Raw genomic sequence first — 19,995 nt, forward strand, 5'->3', positions numbered from 1 at the left:
AAGCACTTTATTTTAAGAAAGTATATGGATGAATGCATAATAACTGTTGATCGTATTAAGTTTTGTATCACACGTTTTTATATCGGCAGCCTTGAACTTGACGTTTAGTGTTCTGAGTATGTCTTCCTACCATAAATAAAGGGACATGATATATCATTCAAGTATTTCTGAATATGTGCAGGTCTACAGAATTGCTGTATCGCAAAAATAAAAAAAAGCTTATGAAGATTAGATAACTTCAACTTTATAGGTCAATGAAAGAATCAGGTATCATTTATGACACCTCATCAATGTTGAGCATTTTGCAATATATATATATATATATATATATATATATATATATATATATATATATATATATATATATATATATATATATATATATATATATATATATATATATATATTGGCAGAGCAGATGCAAGTAAAAATGAAAAGAACATATCGATGACTCAAGAGGCCTCCAGAGTATTAATGAGCAAAGACAGCAACAGAAAAAAAACTGTCTGCTGGATTTGGACGTTTGGGAAGTTTATGCCGCATGAAGATTCAGAGAGTGCAGGCGCAACAAAGACACAACACAATAACTCAAAGGTATAACCATGACGCACAAGCACAAGTCTCACACGCCTACTGTAAATTATGACACATCCTAATGTATGGGCGGCGTCTGAGCAAGCAGGAAGTGCACAGCAATAAATATGCATGAGGAAGTTAAGCACTAATCTGAGTGTGTGGTCATAAGCTTGTAGCTGTTTTTTTTTAAGTAAAAAAAAAAAAAAAGGTATGGCTGCTTTAGTGAGGCAGCGATAGGTTGCACAGGAAATACATGCTAATCTTGCCTAAAGATGGACGACTTAAGAGAAGAGTGGTTCCCATCCTGATGGGTCCGGGCCCACAAGGTGGTTTTGGAGAGGGTCGCGAGATAGTTAAGAAAGAAGAAAACACTTCCTCTTATGAAATGATCGGAACTCTTTTTGTCTCTAAAAACGATTGAAACTAAATCCGTTCAAACCAAAAGTTTGGAAGCACTCGAAAGATTATTATGTATTTTTGTTCTGCTCAGTTGCTGAGGTCACACGTGACTCTTGATACAACCCAAAACCTTTAGAGCGAGTGGCACTAAACTGACATCAGTGAGCAGCGTTACATTGGCTTCAATAAGAGACACTAAGTATTTCTAACAATGTGTTGGAAAGTGACACACAAAAAATCCAAGCGATGAGCGGCTTCTTTATCCCTAAAGTCTCTAGTGTGAGGACGCCTGCGGATGAAACATGAACAATTATATTTAACACCTGTCTTGATGCCAAATAAATAATAATAACTCCAAATATGTTGTGCACATTTTAATATTTTACGAATATAATGAGGGGTCCAAATACAGCACGTGTTCTTTCACAGCCTCTCAGGGGCAAATACACACATCAGCATCAGCACCACTGCAGCATCAGGCTGAAGGTCGCGAGGCCCGAAAAGATGCAGAGAAGTTGCCACGTGCATGACCGCGTGCGTGTCATCAGCGAAAAAGGGGAAAAGACTGAGAACCTTGTTTGAAAAGTCAGTCAACTTCCGGTGCAGAAACACGGACGTGATGGAGGCCAGTGCTGTGCAAGCTTGACTCACTTCTCAGTGAAGCACACACACCATCAAACACACACACACACATCCGGTGAACTCAGAGAACACATGCATGCGCGGTAAATAAAAACAGAGCCGTGCACTGTCTTCATATGTGTCTGGGAGGGAATAAAGTCTCGGTGTGAATCACTTTTCCCGACTGGCGGCGCATTAAACAACCGTGGCGTGATTCCCCCTCTTTTTTTTCTTTCTCTCAGCCCCCCCCCCCCCCTTTCTTTTTTTCTTCTTTCGTTTCTTTATCAGCTTCGTTCACGATTTCATTTCTTTCAAATGAGAATTCAGGGACCCCCAAATTCAAGCCCCCGCATCTTCAAACAACACAACTGTACGGTTTCACTTCTTTCTCCCGTCAAAATGGTATCCCAGATTCAATTTCAGATACAGACGAAGGATTTAGCCAGTGATGATTTTCTTTCTTTCTTTCTTTCTTTTTTTTTTTTTTTTGGTCTTCCGGAGACAATATTTAATACGCTGAAATGAGATCAGTTTACCCTCCCCCTCTTCCTCCCCTCTTCCTCAAAAAAAAAATTATAATGTCTCGATATATATATATATATATATATTTGTGTCAAATCTCGCGTTGACACACGCCGAAAATGAATGCACCTTTGATAAGCAAGCCATGTGTTTGGCATATATGATCGCCTCTTTCTCTCTCTCTCTGGAGCAACATCAGAAGAAGCAACAATGACACTGCCACCATCACCACCATCAGCATCAGCATCAATAGTCCTTTTTTCTCTTCTTCTTCAACCTCAGGGGACCCACCCTTCTTTTGAGTTAGGAAATTAGCACGCCTAAATACAACCTAAAAGGCCACACCTTCTCAACAGCTCTACTTATTAAACTCCATTCACTGAAGATGATTGCAGGGTAACGTTAAAACACAATGACGTAAATGACCCATGGCTTTTAATTAAATTTCCGCTCTTTTTTGTTTAATCTTTTTAACATGTTTTTTAGGGTTAGGAAGGGGGGGGGGGACTTGAAATATTGTGAAGGAGGTGACATAAAAAAAACTTTTTTTTAACGCTCCAGCTCCTCTCGGTGTCCCCCCCCCCTACTCGTTGACTTGCATCGCCAAATGAAGCATATAAATGACCTGAATTAAATAAAATAAAGAACAATTATCCTCCCCACACCCCCCCGCCCCCCTCCTCTGATCTCGCGCTGAAAGGGAGTCCTGGAGAGATAAGGCAGATTGAATTCTCTCTGTTGTGCGCCAATAAAACCCGTCAAGAGGGGTGTGTGTGTGCGTGTGTGTGTGTGTATGTGTGTGTGCAAGGGAAGAAGAGTTAAAGAGAGCTTTTAAAAGCCGGCCTATAATTTCAAATCATACTTCCCCCTCCCATTATACCTCTCAGACGCCGTTTATCGTTAAGGTTATTTATTTCAGGGCGTTGGAACCCGCGGTCTATTCCCGTGACTAAGTTGGATAATTACAGGTGTAATGAAATGTAGGAAGCACGAGAAGCACAAACTCAACGGCGGTGTGGTGAAACAATATGTACACAAAGGAACGCGTCGTCTCCTCGTGTTCATCACGGGAGGAAGGAAGGAAGAAGAAAAGTAGAAGAGAAGAAGACAAAATATATCCACGTCTGCTGAAAGTAATTATAATTGTCTAATTTCAAAGTTGAATTGGGATGCTTTAGGGGTTTGATGTAAAACTTCACATTCGGTTCAATGAAGTATCACCCTAATTTACAGCTCTAGATAAGGACTAAGTCTGTCATAAAAATATCTACCCGTCCTCTCCCCCTGTTCCCTCCCTCCATCCCTCCATCCCTCCCTTCCTTCCCCAGGATTGAATTGCACCTTGGGCAATAGTGCGGAATCGCGAATCTTAACTTCTCCCCGGCATATGTTCCTGGCAGATAAGTAAACAATTTGGATGTGGGAATGAACATTTTAATTAATACTACAGTCGTCTAATGCGAGGCGAGACACACCGCGGCCCGCGAATCCTGATCCCCATTACCAGAGTGGAAGAGGGGGGAAAAGAAGAAAACAGGGAGAAAAACGGTGCAGAATTCACATTTAAATCTGTCGACGCGGGTCTAATTCCTCCTGTAAGCTGCTCTCATTCACTTTTGTCTTAACGGGAGTCGGACCGGTTTCACTTGTGCACGTTCAGGCGGGTTTAAACACGTAAACGGCTCGATGATGAAAAAGCTTCAGCGGCGTTTTGGCTGCAACACTTGCTTTTTTTCTTTTTTCTTTTGGGGGAATAGTAAACAATCGTAAATATTGTTCTAGTTTTAAACCGCAGTTAAGGGGTTGGCCAGCCGGTACGTTTCAAGAGAGAAAGAAGGGAGGAGGACGAGGGGGGAGGAGGAGGGAGGAGAGAGAGAGAGAGAGAGAGAAAAAAAAGAAAAAAGAAATCACATTGAGTTTGTTCCATTAGGTGAACCTATAATTAAGAAGAAGGCTCCCTCCTTGAAGTGATTAAGCAGTCAGACGAGTCGGACGGGCGGGATCCCTCGAGGGAGGCCTCATCTGAACTGTCAAACCTCAGAAGATCTCAACAGGTTCATCCCACAGTCACACCAGCATAAAACACACCTCCACCGCACTGAGCTGAACACGACCTCTTTCATTTGAATAATAATCATACTAATAATAAATGAAGCCTCTGGATGGGGTGAGGTGTGTCGGGGTTAAAAAGTTTAAATACATAAATAAATATTTAAAATTAAAAAAAAGACAGGCATGAGACGCCGGCATCGATTTGGGGAGAAAGGGAGTTGTTATTTGAGGTCATTGTTCTACTTAATGTTTTGTCTTTGAGCTTATATATCAGCAGTATTGATTAGTTTAGGGGCGGGTCAAGTTGGGCCTCGTATTTGAAATGTACAAATACACATATTGTGTTATTATTATTTAAATGATCATTTCCGTTTCGATAATTTAATAAATTGCATCGTCATTAATATTATTATTGGGTATTTTTCGCCTCTGTGCCAAGTTAAAACACCCCCTCCCCACCCTCCGCACACGCACGCACGCACGCGCGCGTCCCGCTATCTTCCCCATCTCAAGTGCCCAATAACCTACAAATACAGGAAGTTGATAGCGTTGAAGACAGATTGTCTTTATTCGAAATGCCTTCGCTCAGCAGTTGAACAAAGAGCAGGAGGTATCAACCTTCTAGATACAGTATCCTTTCCATAACATGACAGGTTTTTTTTTTAAATCACCATCTTAGATGATAATACATACGTAACTCCTTGAATTCAAATAGAAGTTGTCCTTAAACAAAACAAAATCAAAACAAACAAATCCAAAATGACGCGTGTGACTATATCAGCACTGAACCACAGGTTTTAAAAAAAATGTAATTAAATAAACAAAATTAAAACATTCGGATGTTTAATGATTATTTCTTCTTTTTTGTGTGTGTGTCATCTTAAATAGACCGTCTAGTTTCATGTGCCAGGTTTTTGATAAGTATAAACAATATGACCCGTATATAATCCAGCCTATATGATTTTGACCACCTAGAACATCGTAAAATTAGTGCCAAAAACGTAGACTACTTAGGCCTATACAGGAAATAAGAACGCTAATTGTGCAAGCCCAATTCTTTTTTTTTTTTCAAAATAAAAGAGTACCCTTTGTCAAAAAAAATCAACACAAATCAGCATATCGCCATTGAAATGTACACAATAAATAAAGTTAAAGGCCTCCTTTTTCTGGTTGCCATAAACGTTATAACATTTACATTTCTTACAGTTCACAGGGCTCCGTCCTTTATCCCAGCTCCTTTGCTCAGGTCTGGAACTTGTTGGATTTCTGGAAAAGTTTTAGTTTTTTTCTCTCTCCTTTTTTTTGCCGTAACAAGTCCAAAGGCAATTAATACTGTTCATGCCTCTCTTTTTGTTCTGTTTTTCTTTTTTTAAACGGGGCGCGCTTGTCCATAATATATGTACATGCATTTCAGTATTCAAGTGACTTTTTAAAAAAAAGAAAAAGAAAAGAGTCTTGAGGGTTACATGGCAGCGGCATGTGCGGATGAATACGGGTCTATCCCAGTCTTGGTCATACCTGGAAAAAGTATGTAGGCCACCGGGGGCTGTAAACTCGACGATGACCAGGCCGTGCAGTTGCACGGGACCACGTAGCCCGGGTTCGTGGGCGACGGGTGGGTGTGGGTGTGCTGACTCGGGCACCCGAGGGCGCCGAACGCGCCGTTCTGGTATCCCAACGAGGACGCGTACGGCAAAGAGCCCGCGCTCAGCCCGTGCGGCATCTCGGTCATCTTCTGCAGGGCGCTGGAGCTGAACTGGCTCGGGTCGAGGAAGGAGTACGGGGAGCTCGTGGGCGGCAGGAACGCCCGGACTTTCTCCGAGTGGCTCAGCAGCGAGTCCGTGGCCGACATGGACAGCCCCTTCAGGTGGTCGCTGTCCCCGAGGTAAGGCAGAGGGAAGACGTACCTGTCCTTCTTCAGCAGGTTCTTGGGCTTGCGCCGGGGCCGGTACTTGTAGTCGGGGTGCTCCTTCATGTGCTGGGCGCGAAGCCGCTTGGCCTCGTCGATGTACGGTCTCTTCTCGGACTCGGAGAGCAGCTTCCACTCGGCGCCCAGCCTCTTGCTGATCTCGGAGTTGTGCATTTTGGGATTCTCCTGAGCCATTTTCCTCCTCTGGCCCCGGGACCAGACCATGAAGGCGTTCATGGGTCTCTTGATGTGGTCAGCGGGCTTTGACATCTTTCTTGTTTTCAAAATATAAAAAGAAAATACAAATAAAAGTGTACTTTCGTTTTCGTGTTTCTTCTTGTGTTTTTATCCCCCACTGTTAACGCCGAGGAAAGAAAAAAAAAAGTTGTTATCGGAGAGGGAAGGGGGAACTATTCACCTGTCCAGATGCCAGATCTAGTCATGCCACGTCTGGGGATGTTCTGAGTCTAGGGGAGACGGGGGAGGGGAGGAGGGGGGGAGAGAGAAACCGGCAAAAAAATAAAATAGAATCAATTTTTTTTTTTAAATAAAAAAAAAAATCCAGCGAACCGGCTTCTGCTTTTCCCAGAGTTAAAAAAAAAAAACAGCACAGCGACGCGTTCAAGTCCGGTTACAACTCTCGTTCAGACCAGCGGCAGCGAACGCAGCACCGAAGAGGAAAAGAAACACATGTGAGATGTAAAGAAATCCACAAAGGTGAAAGCAATGTTCCGCAGTCAGTTTGCAGGAGTCGTAAAAAAAAAAGTCTTATTTTCTTTTTGCTGCTGCGACACACTTCTTCTCCTCTCTCTCTCTCTCTCTCTCTCTCTCACTCGCTCGCTCGCTTTCTCTCTTTCTCTCTCTCTCTCTCCCTCGCGCGCGCTGAAGGTTTGTCGTCAAGCACCTGGCTTGGAAATGAGCGGAAGAGCGTGAATACGAGCCAAAAGCGGTGAAGTTCAAAGGCTGGGCTGGTTGGGTTCCCGCACGCAATCTGACATAATCTGCAGGGCGTTCACTCGCCAACCTGAGCGCCCAATCAGCACGAAGACCGGCTATTATAATACCTCCAACACACCCCCACTGTCCCAAAAAAAAAGAAAAAGAATTATATATATATGTACATTACAACATAAACAAAGACCGGGTGGTATAGTAGAGAGAAGAAGAAGAAGAAGAAGAAGAAGAAGAAGAAGAAGAAGAAGAAGACAACAACAAAATAAGAAATTAGGGACACGTGCGTGCGTGTGTGTGTGTGTGTGTGTGTGTGTGTGTGTGTGTGTGTGTTTTGTGTGTGTGATCCCGCCCCGAATCCTTTTAATGTAATGAATCGCAACATACATGGACCTTTCCACCTTTTCTTTTTCCCCAGTTAAAACCTGACTTCCATCCAGAGAGGTGACTGCACCGTGCAGCCGATTTACTGCTTTACACAGAAATATATATGGGATGCACCACAGCAGAGTTATTATTTAGTTATATGCACACATATTTGTGTTTATGTTTTTAGTGATAGGAAGTATAAAGAAAATAATAATATTTATGACAAGAATGCTAATGTATAGACTCTTAATTTCTTCAACATTTTGCAGCCCTGTGTCTTGCTCAGAGTCACTTCAGCAGCTGCAGGGTGGTCACAAACAAGCCAGTGTGAAAGGGCTGAGGACTGGACGGGACACATACATCTATATGGGACATTGTCATCAGTGTTTCAGCAGGTGTAATCTTTTATTCCCAACATTTCCCTCCCCACAATAACTATCAAAACACGCGCGCACAGTTAAAGCCATATCGATACTCTAACCTGCATTTCTGGAAGCTGGAGGCTCGCGCAGTGACAGAATTACAAACAGCACGGGAATGTTACATCAACTGTAAACGCTCGCAAAGCCGCCATTGTGAGCTCATAATTGTTGCATTAGCTCGCATCGATTTGACAGTGTGGTTTTAAGGAGGCGCGGAGTGATCGTTTCAAAAATGCAAATTTCAATGGGGACCGCTGCCTAATAGCCCTCGGGCTAATGTGCGTGATGTATGAATCCTTCAGCTGTGATTATTAAACCAAACACAGATGGATGATTTCTTTCATTTTTTATTCTCACAGTGCCAAAATGCTGTGATTTGAAATATATATATATATATATATATATATATATATATATATATATATATATATATATATATATATATATATATATATATGTATATATATGTGTATATATATATATATATATATATATATATATATATATATATATACACATATATATATACATATATACAGAATCTTCTGTAGTTACACTGGCATATATGTTTTTATTCATATGTATTTGTATATATATACATGTTATTTATGTTAACATGCTATTTGTGTTATTTGTGCATATATATATATATATATATATATATATATATATATATATATATATATATATATATATATATATATATATATATATATATATATATGTGTGTGTACCCACACGGATGTACTGGATGGACCACATCCTATTGCAATTATCATCTCATCTTTCTGCGCCGCGCGCGTGTGTCTGTGTGTGTTACACAAATAGGCGGCACACGCCACTTCAAAGTGGATGTGTTCACGTGTCACCACATCACGCTGACGTATCTCTAATATGCTAGCGTGTCGAATTAATTAAGAAAATGAATTTAAAAAAAAAAAGACTTTCAAGGCTGACATTTTTCCACCTTAAAGCGATATATTCAACCTCCATACCGGTTTCATTCTGTACAAACAAGAGGAAAAAGGTCAAAGTAATTTTTATTTCTGCCCAAAAAAAAAATCCACTCCCTTTAAAAAATAGGACGAAATGGAGTTTATTCTCCTGCCTTCTGATATTCCCATGTTTCAACACCAATCTGTGTCTCTTTCTCACGCTCTCTCTCCGCTCTCCGTCTCTTCGCGCACGCATGCGTCAAATCGGCAGCTCACCACGAGGAGATGTCCATCGCATCTTTCTTTACATACCCCTAAAATTATTGCACAAAAAAAAGAAGCTTCCCCCCACCTCACCACCCTGCAGAACAATGTCGCCCACAGCTGAGGACGCCCCCGACCTTTCCCAACACAAGCGGACCGGATGCCTGCAATCGGCTGTGATGTTCATCAGCAGCCACGAGGTATATACTGCATGCTCGCGCTGCTTATTTCAGCGCATTCTTCTTCCCTTTTTCTATTTTTAGTTTTTAAATGATGTCGCGCTGTCTTCCGCTCAACAGCGTATGTGCAATTTGAGATGTATCGTGTTTATAGACTGCCATAAACATAATACCGGCTTCATTTTGAGATCAATGAAGATAGCAAGGGAATAATTTGAGGGGCTGAACCTCCCACACTCACAAGAAGGAGGAGGGGTGTGTGGAGGGGGTCTAATATGTTTTTTTTATAAATTAAAAAAATAACGATTGTCTAATACACGCCCGGAAGTTCCCTCGACAACTAAACGGGAATAATGAGGAATGCGAGAGGTTTTGATTTGTCAATCAGCGTTAGTTCCTGTCAAATATAAATAGTGACTACATTTGACATCATACTGTCTGAGGTACAAAGGTAAAAAAAACAAAAAAACAATACACATATAATAGTTTGTATTTTAAACACACACACACACACACACACACACACACACACACACACACACACACACAGCAAAAACTTATTTCCATATCCAAAACTTAAGGCAGTAGGAAACGTGAAAGGATTGGATCGTCATAACAAACAGAAAGCTAAAAAAATGAAATAAAAAAAGATAAAGAAGAACAAGAACGTACTATATTCTCTGATGGATGTGGTTCTGAAAAGGAATGTCGAAATTATTAAAGCAAAGAATCAAAATAAATTATTATTAGAATAACACCTCCCCTCCCCTTCCAAAATGACTTGTAATAAACAACAAATCAAAAATGACACACAAACAGATACAGGCGAGAACCCCCTCACCCCCCACCCCTCTCAAACACACACACACACACACACACACACACACACACACACACAACGCGCACGCACGCACACAAAACTCGGATTATCTAAGGACACATGTCCATCCATCTCGCCTCAAAAAGTGAATGGGGAGCGGCCTGACACACAGAGAGCCTATTAGCCAACTTGGGCTCCCGTGGAGAGCATTGAGGTAAGCTCCCCCACCGTAACTGTCCATGGTGCTGAAGCAGTAAGAGGGTTTCTTCACTGCACACTTGCGTCCTCCCTCAAAAACTCTTAAAAGCTAGGGTTGACATTTCAATGCCTTTCATTGTATTTCCATCCCATTTAGTGATGGTTCTCTGAAGAAAAAAAAAAAGATGTATTAGAAAGACACAACTTGCATGCTGTACAACTTTCCTAACTTTTTTTTTTTCAACCATCAGTCTGTTTTTAAGCCTATTTTTCTCCACAGTGTGGAAGAACTACTGCATATTTGGAACTAATACATTTTTGCACCATGAATTGTAATAAACACATTTTTCATGTTGTCACAACATGGCCAACTGTCTGTCCCTTACGAAAGCGTCAGTGTGGGATTCACTGTGAATTAGCACCTTGCCAACACAGTGTGTAATATAGCATTGGCCATCGTGTTGTTGTATCTGATTGGTATTTACGAGGTGAATTGTCAGCATTGATAGACGGGTGATGTCATGGTTAATGATAATATTAGCAATAACACAGGCACCAAACGGTGTGAAAAAGAAAAAATACACACACATACTATTGCAACAACAAACTCGGTGACCATGTGGCTCCTGGTTGAAGGACAGTTTACTGGCCTTTGAGCCGGCAATTGCAGTCTCCACACTAATAGTTCCCCTTGAAAATGTTTTTAATATGCTACACAGAAGAAAATGTAAGTGCAGAAACATGCACAGAGACACAGTGTTCACTTGTTGTATAGTGAGAAAAAGGAATACAGAGCACTCACATGTCACTGCTTAGTTTCCTCCTTGAGAAAATGTTCAATTTGAAAATAGAACCAATTCAAATATGTTTAGAGAATGAATTCATTTATATAATATATATGTTTATACATATTTATCCATGTTGTCCCTCATGTACAAGAATGTTTACATAGGCTTTATTTGCTGATAATCATACTTACAATGTTAAGTATACAAGAAGGCTGTCTTTCAGCAATGACTTCATTCTAAAACTCAAATTCAGCTCATTATACTATATGTTTTACATTATCCTTGACATTACCATTCATTGACACTGAGAAGCAATTCCAACAGCTATGAGCAGTATGTGAGATGTATTGCTATCACTATAATACATATTGCATACAGAAAATACACACACACACACACACACACACACACACACACGCACACACACACATATATCATATCTTTGTGGTTACAATTTCTCAGTAAGATAGAAGGCCGACTTGAATAAAGTCTTTTAAAACGACTAAACTTAAGCTGCTCTCTCTTTTATTCTGCAACACTGGGTAGTACAGAGCAGAGCAGAAGAAGAAAAAAATTGACAAAGGTTCAAGGCATCGGGTAATAATGAAAGGATAGGGGCAATACTTCAAAGACCACGAGGTGCACATCACACAATTATACAATACAATTAGGATTAAAGGGGCAAAAGAGATAACAGGAGATAGGGATAAATTATCACAAAAGGAAAGATGTGACTCTCTCCTGACCTTCATTAATAGGGAAAAAAACTCATTTGGAGCTGGCCTTCCTTGCAGGGGGATTTGAGCCTTTCACATGAGACTGCGACTCACTAGATAAGAAGTATAAATGAGAGTCTGAACGACAGCTAAACAATAACATAACATGCATATCCAGAATAATATAATACCATCAATATTAGTGTATAAATTATACATAAATACATTTGAATAATTACTACGGGACCAGACGGTTGTTTTCATTATAGTTTCATGCACATTGATCTGTAAGACCTATTCTCCCATAGTCACAATAATTCCAGTGTCCACACAAACAATATAACAAACTTTGAAAAGTTTTACAGGTTAAGATTAGCATGTCCAATAGGCATGCTGGGCCCAGCAAAAAGTTGCTCATTTCAAAGACTAGAACGCTACGGTATTTGTAAGGATTACATAGTTTATGAGGGCAGTGTAAAGATGGATTCAGATAAAAAATGTGTCATGTTTGGATGATGACAACCACTCAATGTGCTACTAAACCAAAGTGTTCTCACTCGCAACTCATCAAATACTGACGCTCAGTCAGTGACCGAAGCTTCAAACTATGACGCATTAGATCTACTGTCAGGTTTGCACGTGTCGCGGCCCGCATGCTGGTTTCCACTCGTTACTTGTCTCCACAAGACTTTACAGGAGGTTAGGTAGGCAACAAAGCCACTTGGTTAGGTTTGAGAAAAAGAGTGCAGGATCTACGCTACTAGCGACCCACATGACTCATGAGACTAACGTCATTAACCACTCACTGTCAACGTTTACCTCTATTGCATGGGACACGAACAGCAAACTCCTTGACCCGTGTTTGTTTGACGCCAGTGGGTATACATCGAAGCTCGATCAGAGTGCAGAGGGGCTCTGGCCAAGCGTCGATAGTCGAGGAGTTAGGAGTGAGACCGGGTTGATAATGACTCTCTAGCCACAAGCACGACAATACTTGAAGCGCATTATCTCAACTATCCTACTGTTGTTGTAGGTCAGAGCAAATACATATATTCCTCATTTATAATATATGTTTTTATTCATCTTTATTTTCAAATTACTGTTGGAAATGTTTTCATGCACCAAATTAATTTTGTTGAACGCAATTTTACTTTTACTCAACCCTGAGATGACTTAACGTGTCTTTAGTACGGTGGGACAGACAGAGCATACCATGGCACTGTAACTTTGCCTATTAATTAATCTCAATGCCTTATAGTCTTTTGTTTGGAGGTTGATGCCTCCAATGTGGAATAAGATTCCTCCTCTCCCAACATCCTCCTCTTGTTCAGAAGCTGCACCCTTGTGCCTTATTTTCTATCCTTAAATCTGCAAAAGAAAACAATGAAATCAGCCGCTGGGCACTGCAGACTATGCAGGAGGCCATCAAAGAATAGAACCACTGGCTGACTATAGAAACCCAGCCTCCATTCAGACGGTAAAGGTCTAACTATCGGTGAGCCACTTGGACTCTATTCCACCTTAATTTGACACGGTCCAAGAATCAGAAACAGCATGTGTTCCCCGGCCTCTTCCACAGCAGTTCAAACTCACGTCCGTCAATGGCTCCTCCGACCTCCCCTGTCATCCTCATTTCCATTGCATTTCCTGCCTTTGCTTTATGTGGAATTATGATTGTCCAACATTCGTTTTCTGCCACCTGGAAGACACCATCATCATCTCCTCTGAGGCTGCTCACTCAGTCCTGTACCTTAACCATACTTGTGTCAATGAAGACCAACCCATGATCAATCACGTCCTATACCTGCACCGTACTCTCCAGGATGTTATATATGATACAGTCCACGATTAATGTCTTAGTTCTTAAGGTCTTCTGCTAACTCTTGGGCTCTTACGTCAATCTAACCTCCCATTTCTTTCCCCTGTCTAGTAGCCAGATGGGACATCTCAACAAGGTCTTTGAGGGTACCCTCCATTTCCCGATGTCCAGGATTCAACACTTGAAGTCACCACGTCAAGGATCTGAGTACCCCTACATCTCCTTTTTGTGTTGTTAGGCAGGAGGAAGAAGTTGATATGGGACAGTATGCCCTTTAGCTTTTGTCACTCAAGACATGGGAAAAGATATTGTCCAGACAATATATAAGTTCTCCCAGATTTTCATCAGGTCACCAATGTTGGGCCTTTCAAATTGTCCGATAAACTCCCCAAGTCCCCAACTCTGGGACCAAACACTGCCACCAATCCTCATTGACTCTCAGCCCTCCTACCATGTCCACAGCCTGCTGCAGCTCCACTACTTTCTGGACTAGTGGTCCCACAGAATTCTCCCAGATCCTCGCTTGCACATCTTGGATGTTAATCCTTCCATTTGAGTCACCCCAAGCAACCTAAAGACCTCAAACTGCTTGCAAGAAACCCGCCATTCTTGGGAGAAGAGTTCTAGTCATCGCTGTACCCTATAGAGGCTTTTAATGCTGAACACAGGTCAAGACTTCTGTGTGTCAAATGATTATCAAAAGAGTTGTCCAATGCAGAATCCTCTTCTTTACTTACCGAGCTGTGGTACGCACTGGTTTTTGGGGCGGCGGGAAAGGATTCTGACCAGTTTGGTGCTGAGAAAAGACCAGAGGAGCTGACTCTCACTAACTTGACTAACGCTCTATTACAACCATGATTTCCAGTTTTGTGTTGATTCAAACGCATATTTTGTATATTTTATTAATATATGAATCAGTTTAATGCCATACAAAACACAAGGTAGTTTAAAAAAGGACATCATGGCTTAGAAAATGATGATGTACAGGATTTAACTCAGCTGGCTCTCAACTGTGATGCTATTCACTGTTATACCACATTCTGTGTTTGGAAAAATTCTCAAATTTAATAACAGGTGTTCCTTCAAAGTGAAATGGCCATGATAAGACCTATGACACATTTATACTCACTCATTAACTCTCATTATAGCCCAAAGCCATATCTCATCAGTGGACATAATTTGACTGGAGGAGAGTGCACAGCGTTGACATTCAGGCTCTGTAGTTTATTCTAAATACGACACAGAATATTGTGAAATATAATGTTTTGATTAATTGGATTTGGTGGTTATATTACAGTGTAGACACCCCAGAGGTAAATGTGCCATTTACTGGGAAAGCACATCATTTTTTTATTTTGATTTCAACAAACTCTCTTTTTTTTATCTCTCACCATAGGGCTACCAGTACCTCCACTGAGTCTGAGACCTGATCCTCAAGACATGGAGCCAAGCTCCCGTGAGCCAGGTGATGAATTATGAACCGGAATTGAAAATCAATATTGCACAGTGCTTCTCCTGAACGTCTCAAAATTATACATATCAATCAACCCCATCTTGTGCCTTTTCTCCCTGTTTTGTTTGCAGGATTCGCAGTTATGAAGCGGGACAAACAGCTGCTTTGGAAACCCGAGCTGGACTGTAGGTATCGGGGGGAAAAAACTCAAACACAGACAACTTGAATGTGAAATAATAACGTGAAAGAGACAGTTGAAGAATAGAAAAGCTGATGGGAGGAAAAAAAAATACAATTCTACAAATCTGTATCAGCGAATGATTAATTAATTTCAGTTGAATGATCTGTTCTAGCCTTGCGAGATATCAGTTCCCATTTCTTCTGCACTTTTACAGAAGATCTCAAGAGACCGCCAGTTCAAAAGACGGTTCAATTTAAGAGTTCCCGTCGGAAATGGTTTCAGAAAGTCTTTGCCATACGTTGGGGCTTTGATGTGTTTTAACTATCGTAATCTGCTGTTCAGAGATGAGGGAAATACATTCTGTTCATTTCTCCATTGTATGTGCTCTCTCTCTCTCTCTCTTTCTTGACTTCACGTTACATTTAAAATACTTTGCAAAAAAAGGAAATTATTATAGCATAGAAATATGAATGTAAAATGTAGCTCTTCGTTAGTTATATACAGCTGCATCATAGTGAGAGTATAAGGTACAGATGAGTCTGTGCTAATGTATTTATAGTATATCATAATTATAATATTTCAAAGAAAAGCTCTACTTCTGGCTGTCACCATATCATTTTGTAAAAACTGACCTTTTCCCCGAAAGATAAAGATTTTGATTGGATCACAGCTATTTATTAGTCTATCGGGCTTGACCTCCCTCATGTCATCGCTGGAAGGTGACTTGGTGTCAAAGAGTCAAAGAGTCTCCGTTGAACCCGGCAGGTCATTTATTAATGAAAGAAAAGATTGATTTCCTGTCATATGCATTTGTTCTTTCGTTTTTTTTATTTATTATTATATAGCGTTTGTCTGGCTGGCTTTGTGACCCACACGTTGCTTTCTAAGTGTCACATTTGGATATATGCATCTGCAGCTAGATCTTTGATTTATTTGTTTATTCAAAAGCAAACAAAACTTGAAAAGAGGATATAACCTCAACTCAGAACTCTGGAGGGGTGGACTAAGATTGAAATTGGTCTGACTCTCTCTCTCTCTCTCTCTCTCTCTCTCTCTCTCTCTCTCTCTCTCGAATTGAGGGTCCATTGTAGTGCGTCAAACAAAAGGTTTTTATCAGAGGCTCTTAATGTAACCCCCCTCCCCTCACTCTCACGGCCACCAACTCGTTCTTCTCTTCCTCTCTTTTCTCATTCATTTATTCCACTGTGTGTGGAAATAGGCTGGGCAACAATTAATTTCAGAGTGAATTCAGGCAGGATCTATTACCCCTCTCTGCCTCTATTGCTCTAATGGAAATCTATTTCACTTCTCTTTTGTGTCCAATATAATTTAATGCCCATTTTATTAATGGCCTGAAATAATTACGGAAGGCTTTTGTGATTCTTGAGTATGTTTCATTTAATTGTGTAATAAATGTCTAATCAGGGCTCCCATCTGAAGCCATTATGGCATTAAAATTAACAATTACGCCACAAATGTCTTGGTGAATGCGTTGGGGTCTATAGAAATCGTTGCTGATAACAAGACACATATAAATCATTCATGAGAAATTTTTTCAGAGAAAAGCAGAGTGAGAGATAGGAGGATGGGAGGGAGAAAAAAAGAAAGTGGGGGAAGAAAAGAGGAGAAGAAAGAGGCTGAGTTTTCTTTATTCCATTGAAAAACCGGGGATGGCCAAAAGATAGGGCATTTTAAAACTGTGTCACCCTCTCCAGTTCCTTTCTTCCCCTGTCTCTCTCTATCTCCCTTTAATTTGCCTTCCTCTTTATTTTTGAAGTGACAGATTTCACTTTGGGAATTCATTAACCGTTAACTTGGGCGATAAAATATCTATCAGGCCCTCTGCCCGGTCCCTTTGCTAAGCTGCGTGGCGCCCCGGTTCAACGTTGTGGGTGACCGAAGGCAATTAAAGAGGCTTCACACTCTCTCACTCCCCCAGTGTCACTTTCTCAGTGAAAACAGGAAGGCTGCTCAACGCACCAGCAAGAATTGTTTTCTTAGGAGCCAAGTATACAAATTTCATGGTGTGGGGAAACTCCATCTGCCGCGAGAAGCCCTCGTCAGTTCCTCCGTGTCATTTCCAAGCTAATATACTACGATTGGTTTTGGTGAATCTATTTTAGCAGCATAAGGTTTTGGCCTTCTTTGTTCTCTATTACCATGATGCACAAAGGGCCTCCCGGGGCAATGGATTGGACCCTGGTCCCGACCAGACTCTTTCAAGTGACAGAGGCGAGCGGAGTGACTTTGATGTCGATGACATCTCTTGTTAATAAGAGGCCGGATTTCATTCTCAATCCAACACCCATTTTTGAATTGTGCAATCTTGGATAAGTTGGTTGGTATCAGCCATCTCTTGACTGCCTCATCTCTGCTGCTGGAGTTCCAATGATTCAGCCGCTGGTTAGCCAAATGCAGCAGCTCCGGCACGGAACGAATATGATCGTGCAAAATGTGTCAATAGCTCATATGCACTGCAGCTGGAAGATCTGTATGTCCAGCAAGGGAATTTCTGTATTGAATTAGGCTCAAAAAGTCACTTTTTGACTCGTTCAGCTGTAAATCTGGTAATTTGATATTGATCGTTCCATTTTTATATTTCATTTTTAAAATTGTAATGTAACTTTTACCGTATATGATGCATTTTGAACCTCTAATATAATAATAAACACCTTTTTTAAGTTAAAAGCGTACCGTTAAACCTCGTCTGTCCAACATAAGTCTCGATAACTTGATTGTGAATAATTTTTTAACTCACCAAAACATTTGTGAGGTACAACTGCAACATCCCTTTAATTACACCCTTTTTTTGTAGAATGTGTTTTCAGTTTCAGTGTAGAAGTGCTAGAACTTCACTCACTCATTTGTTGTTTGAAAAGTTGTGTTATCATGGCCTGAAGCCTCTGCTGATCAGTTATCTCTAAAATGCCTTTATCCTGATATCAGAATGTATCCTTGATCATTCAGAATGATCCTTCAGCACACTTAAGAAAAATTAATAACCCGGTTCATGTGCTAATGTCAGCCCACATGGATGAATGGATCTAACTTATTGACTTCAGTTATGCAAAGAATTACACTTTGGAAGCACATTGTCGCGTCACAAAACAAGTGGTGGCTGAAAAAGTTTGAAGTGAAACACGGGCACAATGTCCAGGTGAGAGCTTCATACACGGCATTGTGAAGCTGCTGCCACCGCACACTTCAGAGATGAACCTGACTCTGATTCACCACAGCAATATGATCATTCAGCAGTCATTGCAAAGAGCACAGCCAAAACATTGTATGTTGGATTTTTGTATCCCAAAGGCATGCCATAGACTTTTGAATTAATGATTTTTGAAAAAAAAAATCTTATAAAGAGCCCCTGAATGGACCAACACGATGTAATGTAACCTTGGCACAAAAAAAAGAGAAGAAGTTACGCTATCAAATATCTCAAGCAAGTTTCAAGTTTCTACAAGTGGATTTTAATACTGCACTGACATATTGCTACCAGCGGATGTCTGACAAGTTAAAACAATTGGAACCGTCACACTTTTATGTGCTATTTACAATGCAGCGGGAAAAAAGAGAATTTTTTGCAAAATAGTCCTTCAAAGTTCCAGATGAATCCACAGGAGGAAGAGCTGCGTACACCCACAGGCCCTCGGAGAGAAATGCCAAACTGAACACAAATCACTTTAACCATCTCAGCTATTTACTACATTTCTCCCTATTAGGGCTTCTTTTGTTCAAACAGAGCTCCTCTACAATTATGCATTTAACTGATGTGCAAATTAACCTTGGCATTTTCACAAAGGCAGTTGTGTCTCACACCTTCCACCCCCTTCTTCTTCCAACCAATTTAATTCCAAGCTGCAGATTTCATGGTCAATTTTATCTCGCTCACACTCAAAAGAGTCCATCATCAATTCTTCACAACTTTTCTTGTCCCCTTTCTCTGTGGATTCACTGCGAAATTGCCCATTCAGGTTATTAAATATCTGTGACCGCTATAATTCTACGGCAACACCCGTCGCTTTGAATCTGCATTCGGGATGCTGACCTCCAGCAGCAATTAGTCTTTGTTTATCCTCCACACAAATCACACAGCACTTTCCGGTCTTTATTTATGCCACTCTTTTGTTTTCAGCCGAGTCAGTGGACTGAAACCGCTCGCAGCCGCAGACATCGGGAAGTCAGTCCTCACTTCACGCCAACTCCACCTCTTGCAATTAATGTGCATTTGGGTGAAATCAAGACACATAAAGTTAGGCACATTTCAACGAGAGATAAGCAGCTTTCAGCGGTTTGGGTGTTGTCATCTTTTCTCACAGGAGCTATACCAATATCACCAGAAATCACTCTCGTTGAATTTGTGTATATCTGGTAAATACATATATGTTTTTAAGGTCACAGATAATTAATTTGTGCCCAAAGAGAAACCAAAGAAGGTCATTTTTGTGAGGCACATGGCTGCAATAGCGTCTGTCAAAAAGTGTCGTCGCCCTGCCTTTGAAGGCACGTTTCAGCGCGATGGGATTTGAAGACATTTACTGCTCATTATCTCCAGAGGAAAACCCTCCACGTGAGCTCACGGTGCACTTTTCGCGACCTGGTCGGAGTCGCGTATTTCAATAGGTTTGTGGATATGTTTTGAGCAGGAAGCTGTGGGAAAGAAACATCATTTTTTTTCAGCTCTGCATGTTTATGGCTGTTTAATGAACAGTGCCAACGTTGTCAGGCTCTGTGATTATCAATTTGATACGCTGTTACAGCTTCAGTGTGGGACTTTGTGACCGCTGATAGAGGGGTCATATTGGGGGCTTTGAACCCAAG

The 19,995-nt window shown here is 40.9% G+C and overlaps 1 protein-coding gene across 1 annotated transcript; it reads right to left on the reverse strand.

The window, feature by feature from the left end:
* Positions 1 to 4,714: 4,714 nt before the first annotated feature.
* Positions 4,715 to 7,034, reverse strand: sox14 (SRY-box transcription factor 14). The gene has a single exon (XM_068589676.1). The coding sequence runs from the start codon at positions 6,347 to 6,349 to the stop codon at positions 5,633 to 5,635; it is 717 nt and encodes a 238-aa protein (XP_068445777.1). The 5' UTR covers positions 6,350 to 7,034; the 3' UTR covers positions 4,715 to 5,632.
* Positions 7,035 to 19,995: the final 12,961 nt, after the last annotated feature.

Source organism: Clinocottus analis, unplaced genomic scaffold (genome assembly GCF_023055335.1).
Source record: "Clinocottus analis isolate CAN_PGR_092001 unplaced genomic scaffold, fCliAna1.0.p SCAF_23, whole genome shotgun sequence".
Classification (NCBI taxonomy): domain Eukaryota; kingdom Metazoa; phylum Chordata; class Actinopteri; order Perciformes; family Cottidae; genus Clinocottus; species Clinocottus analis.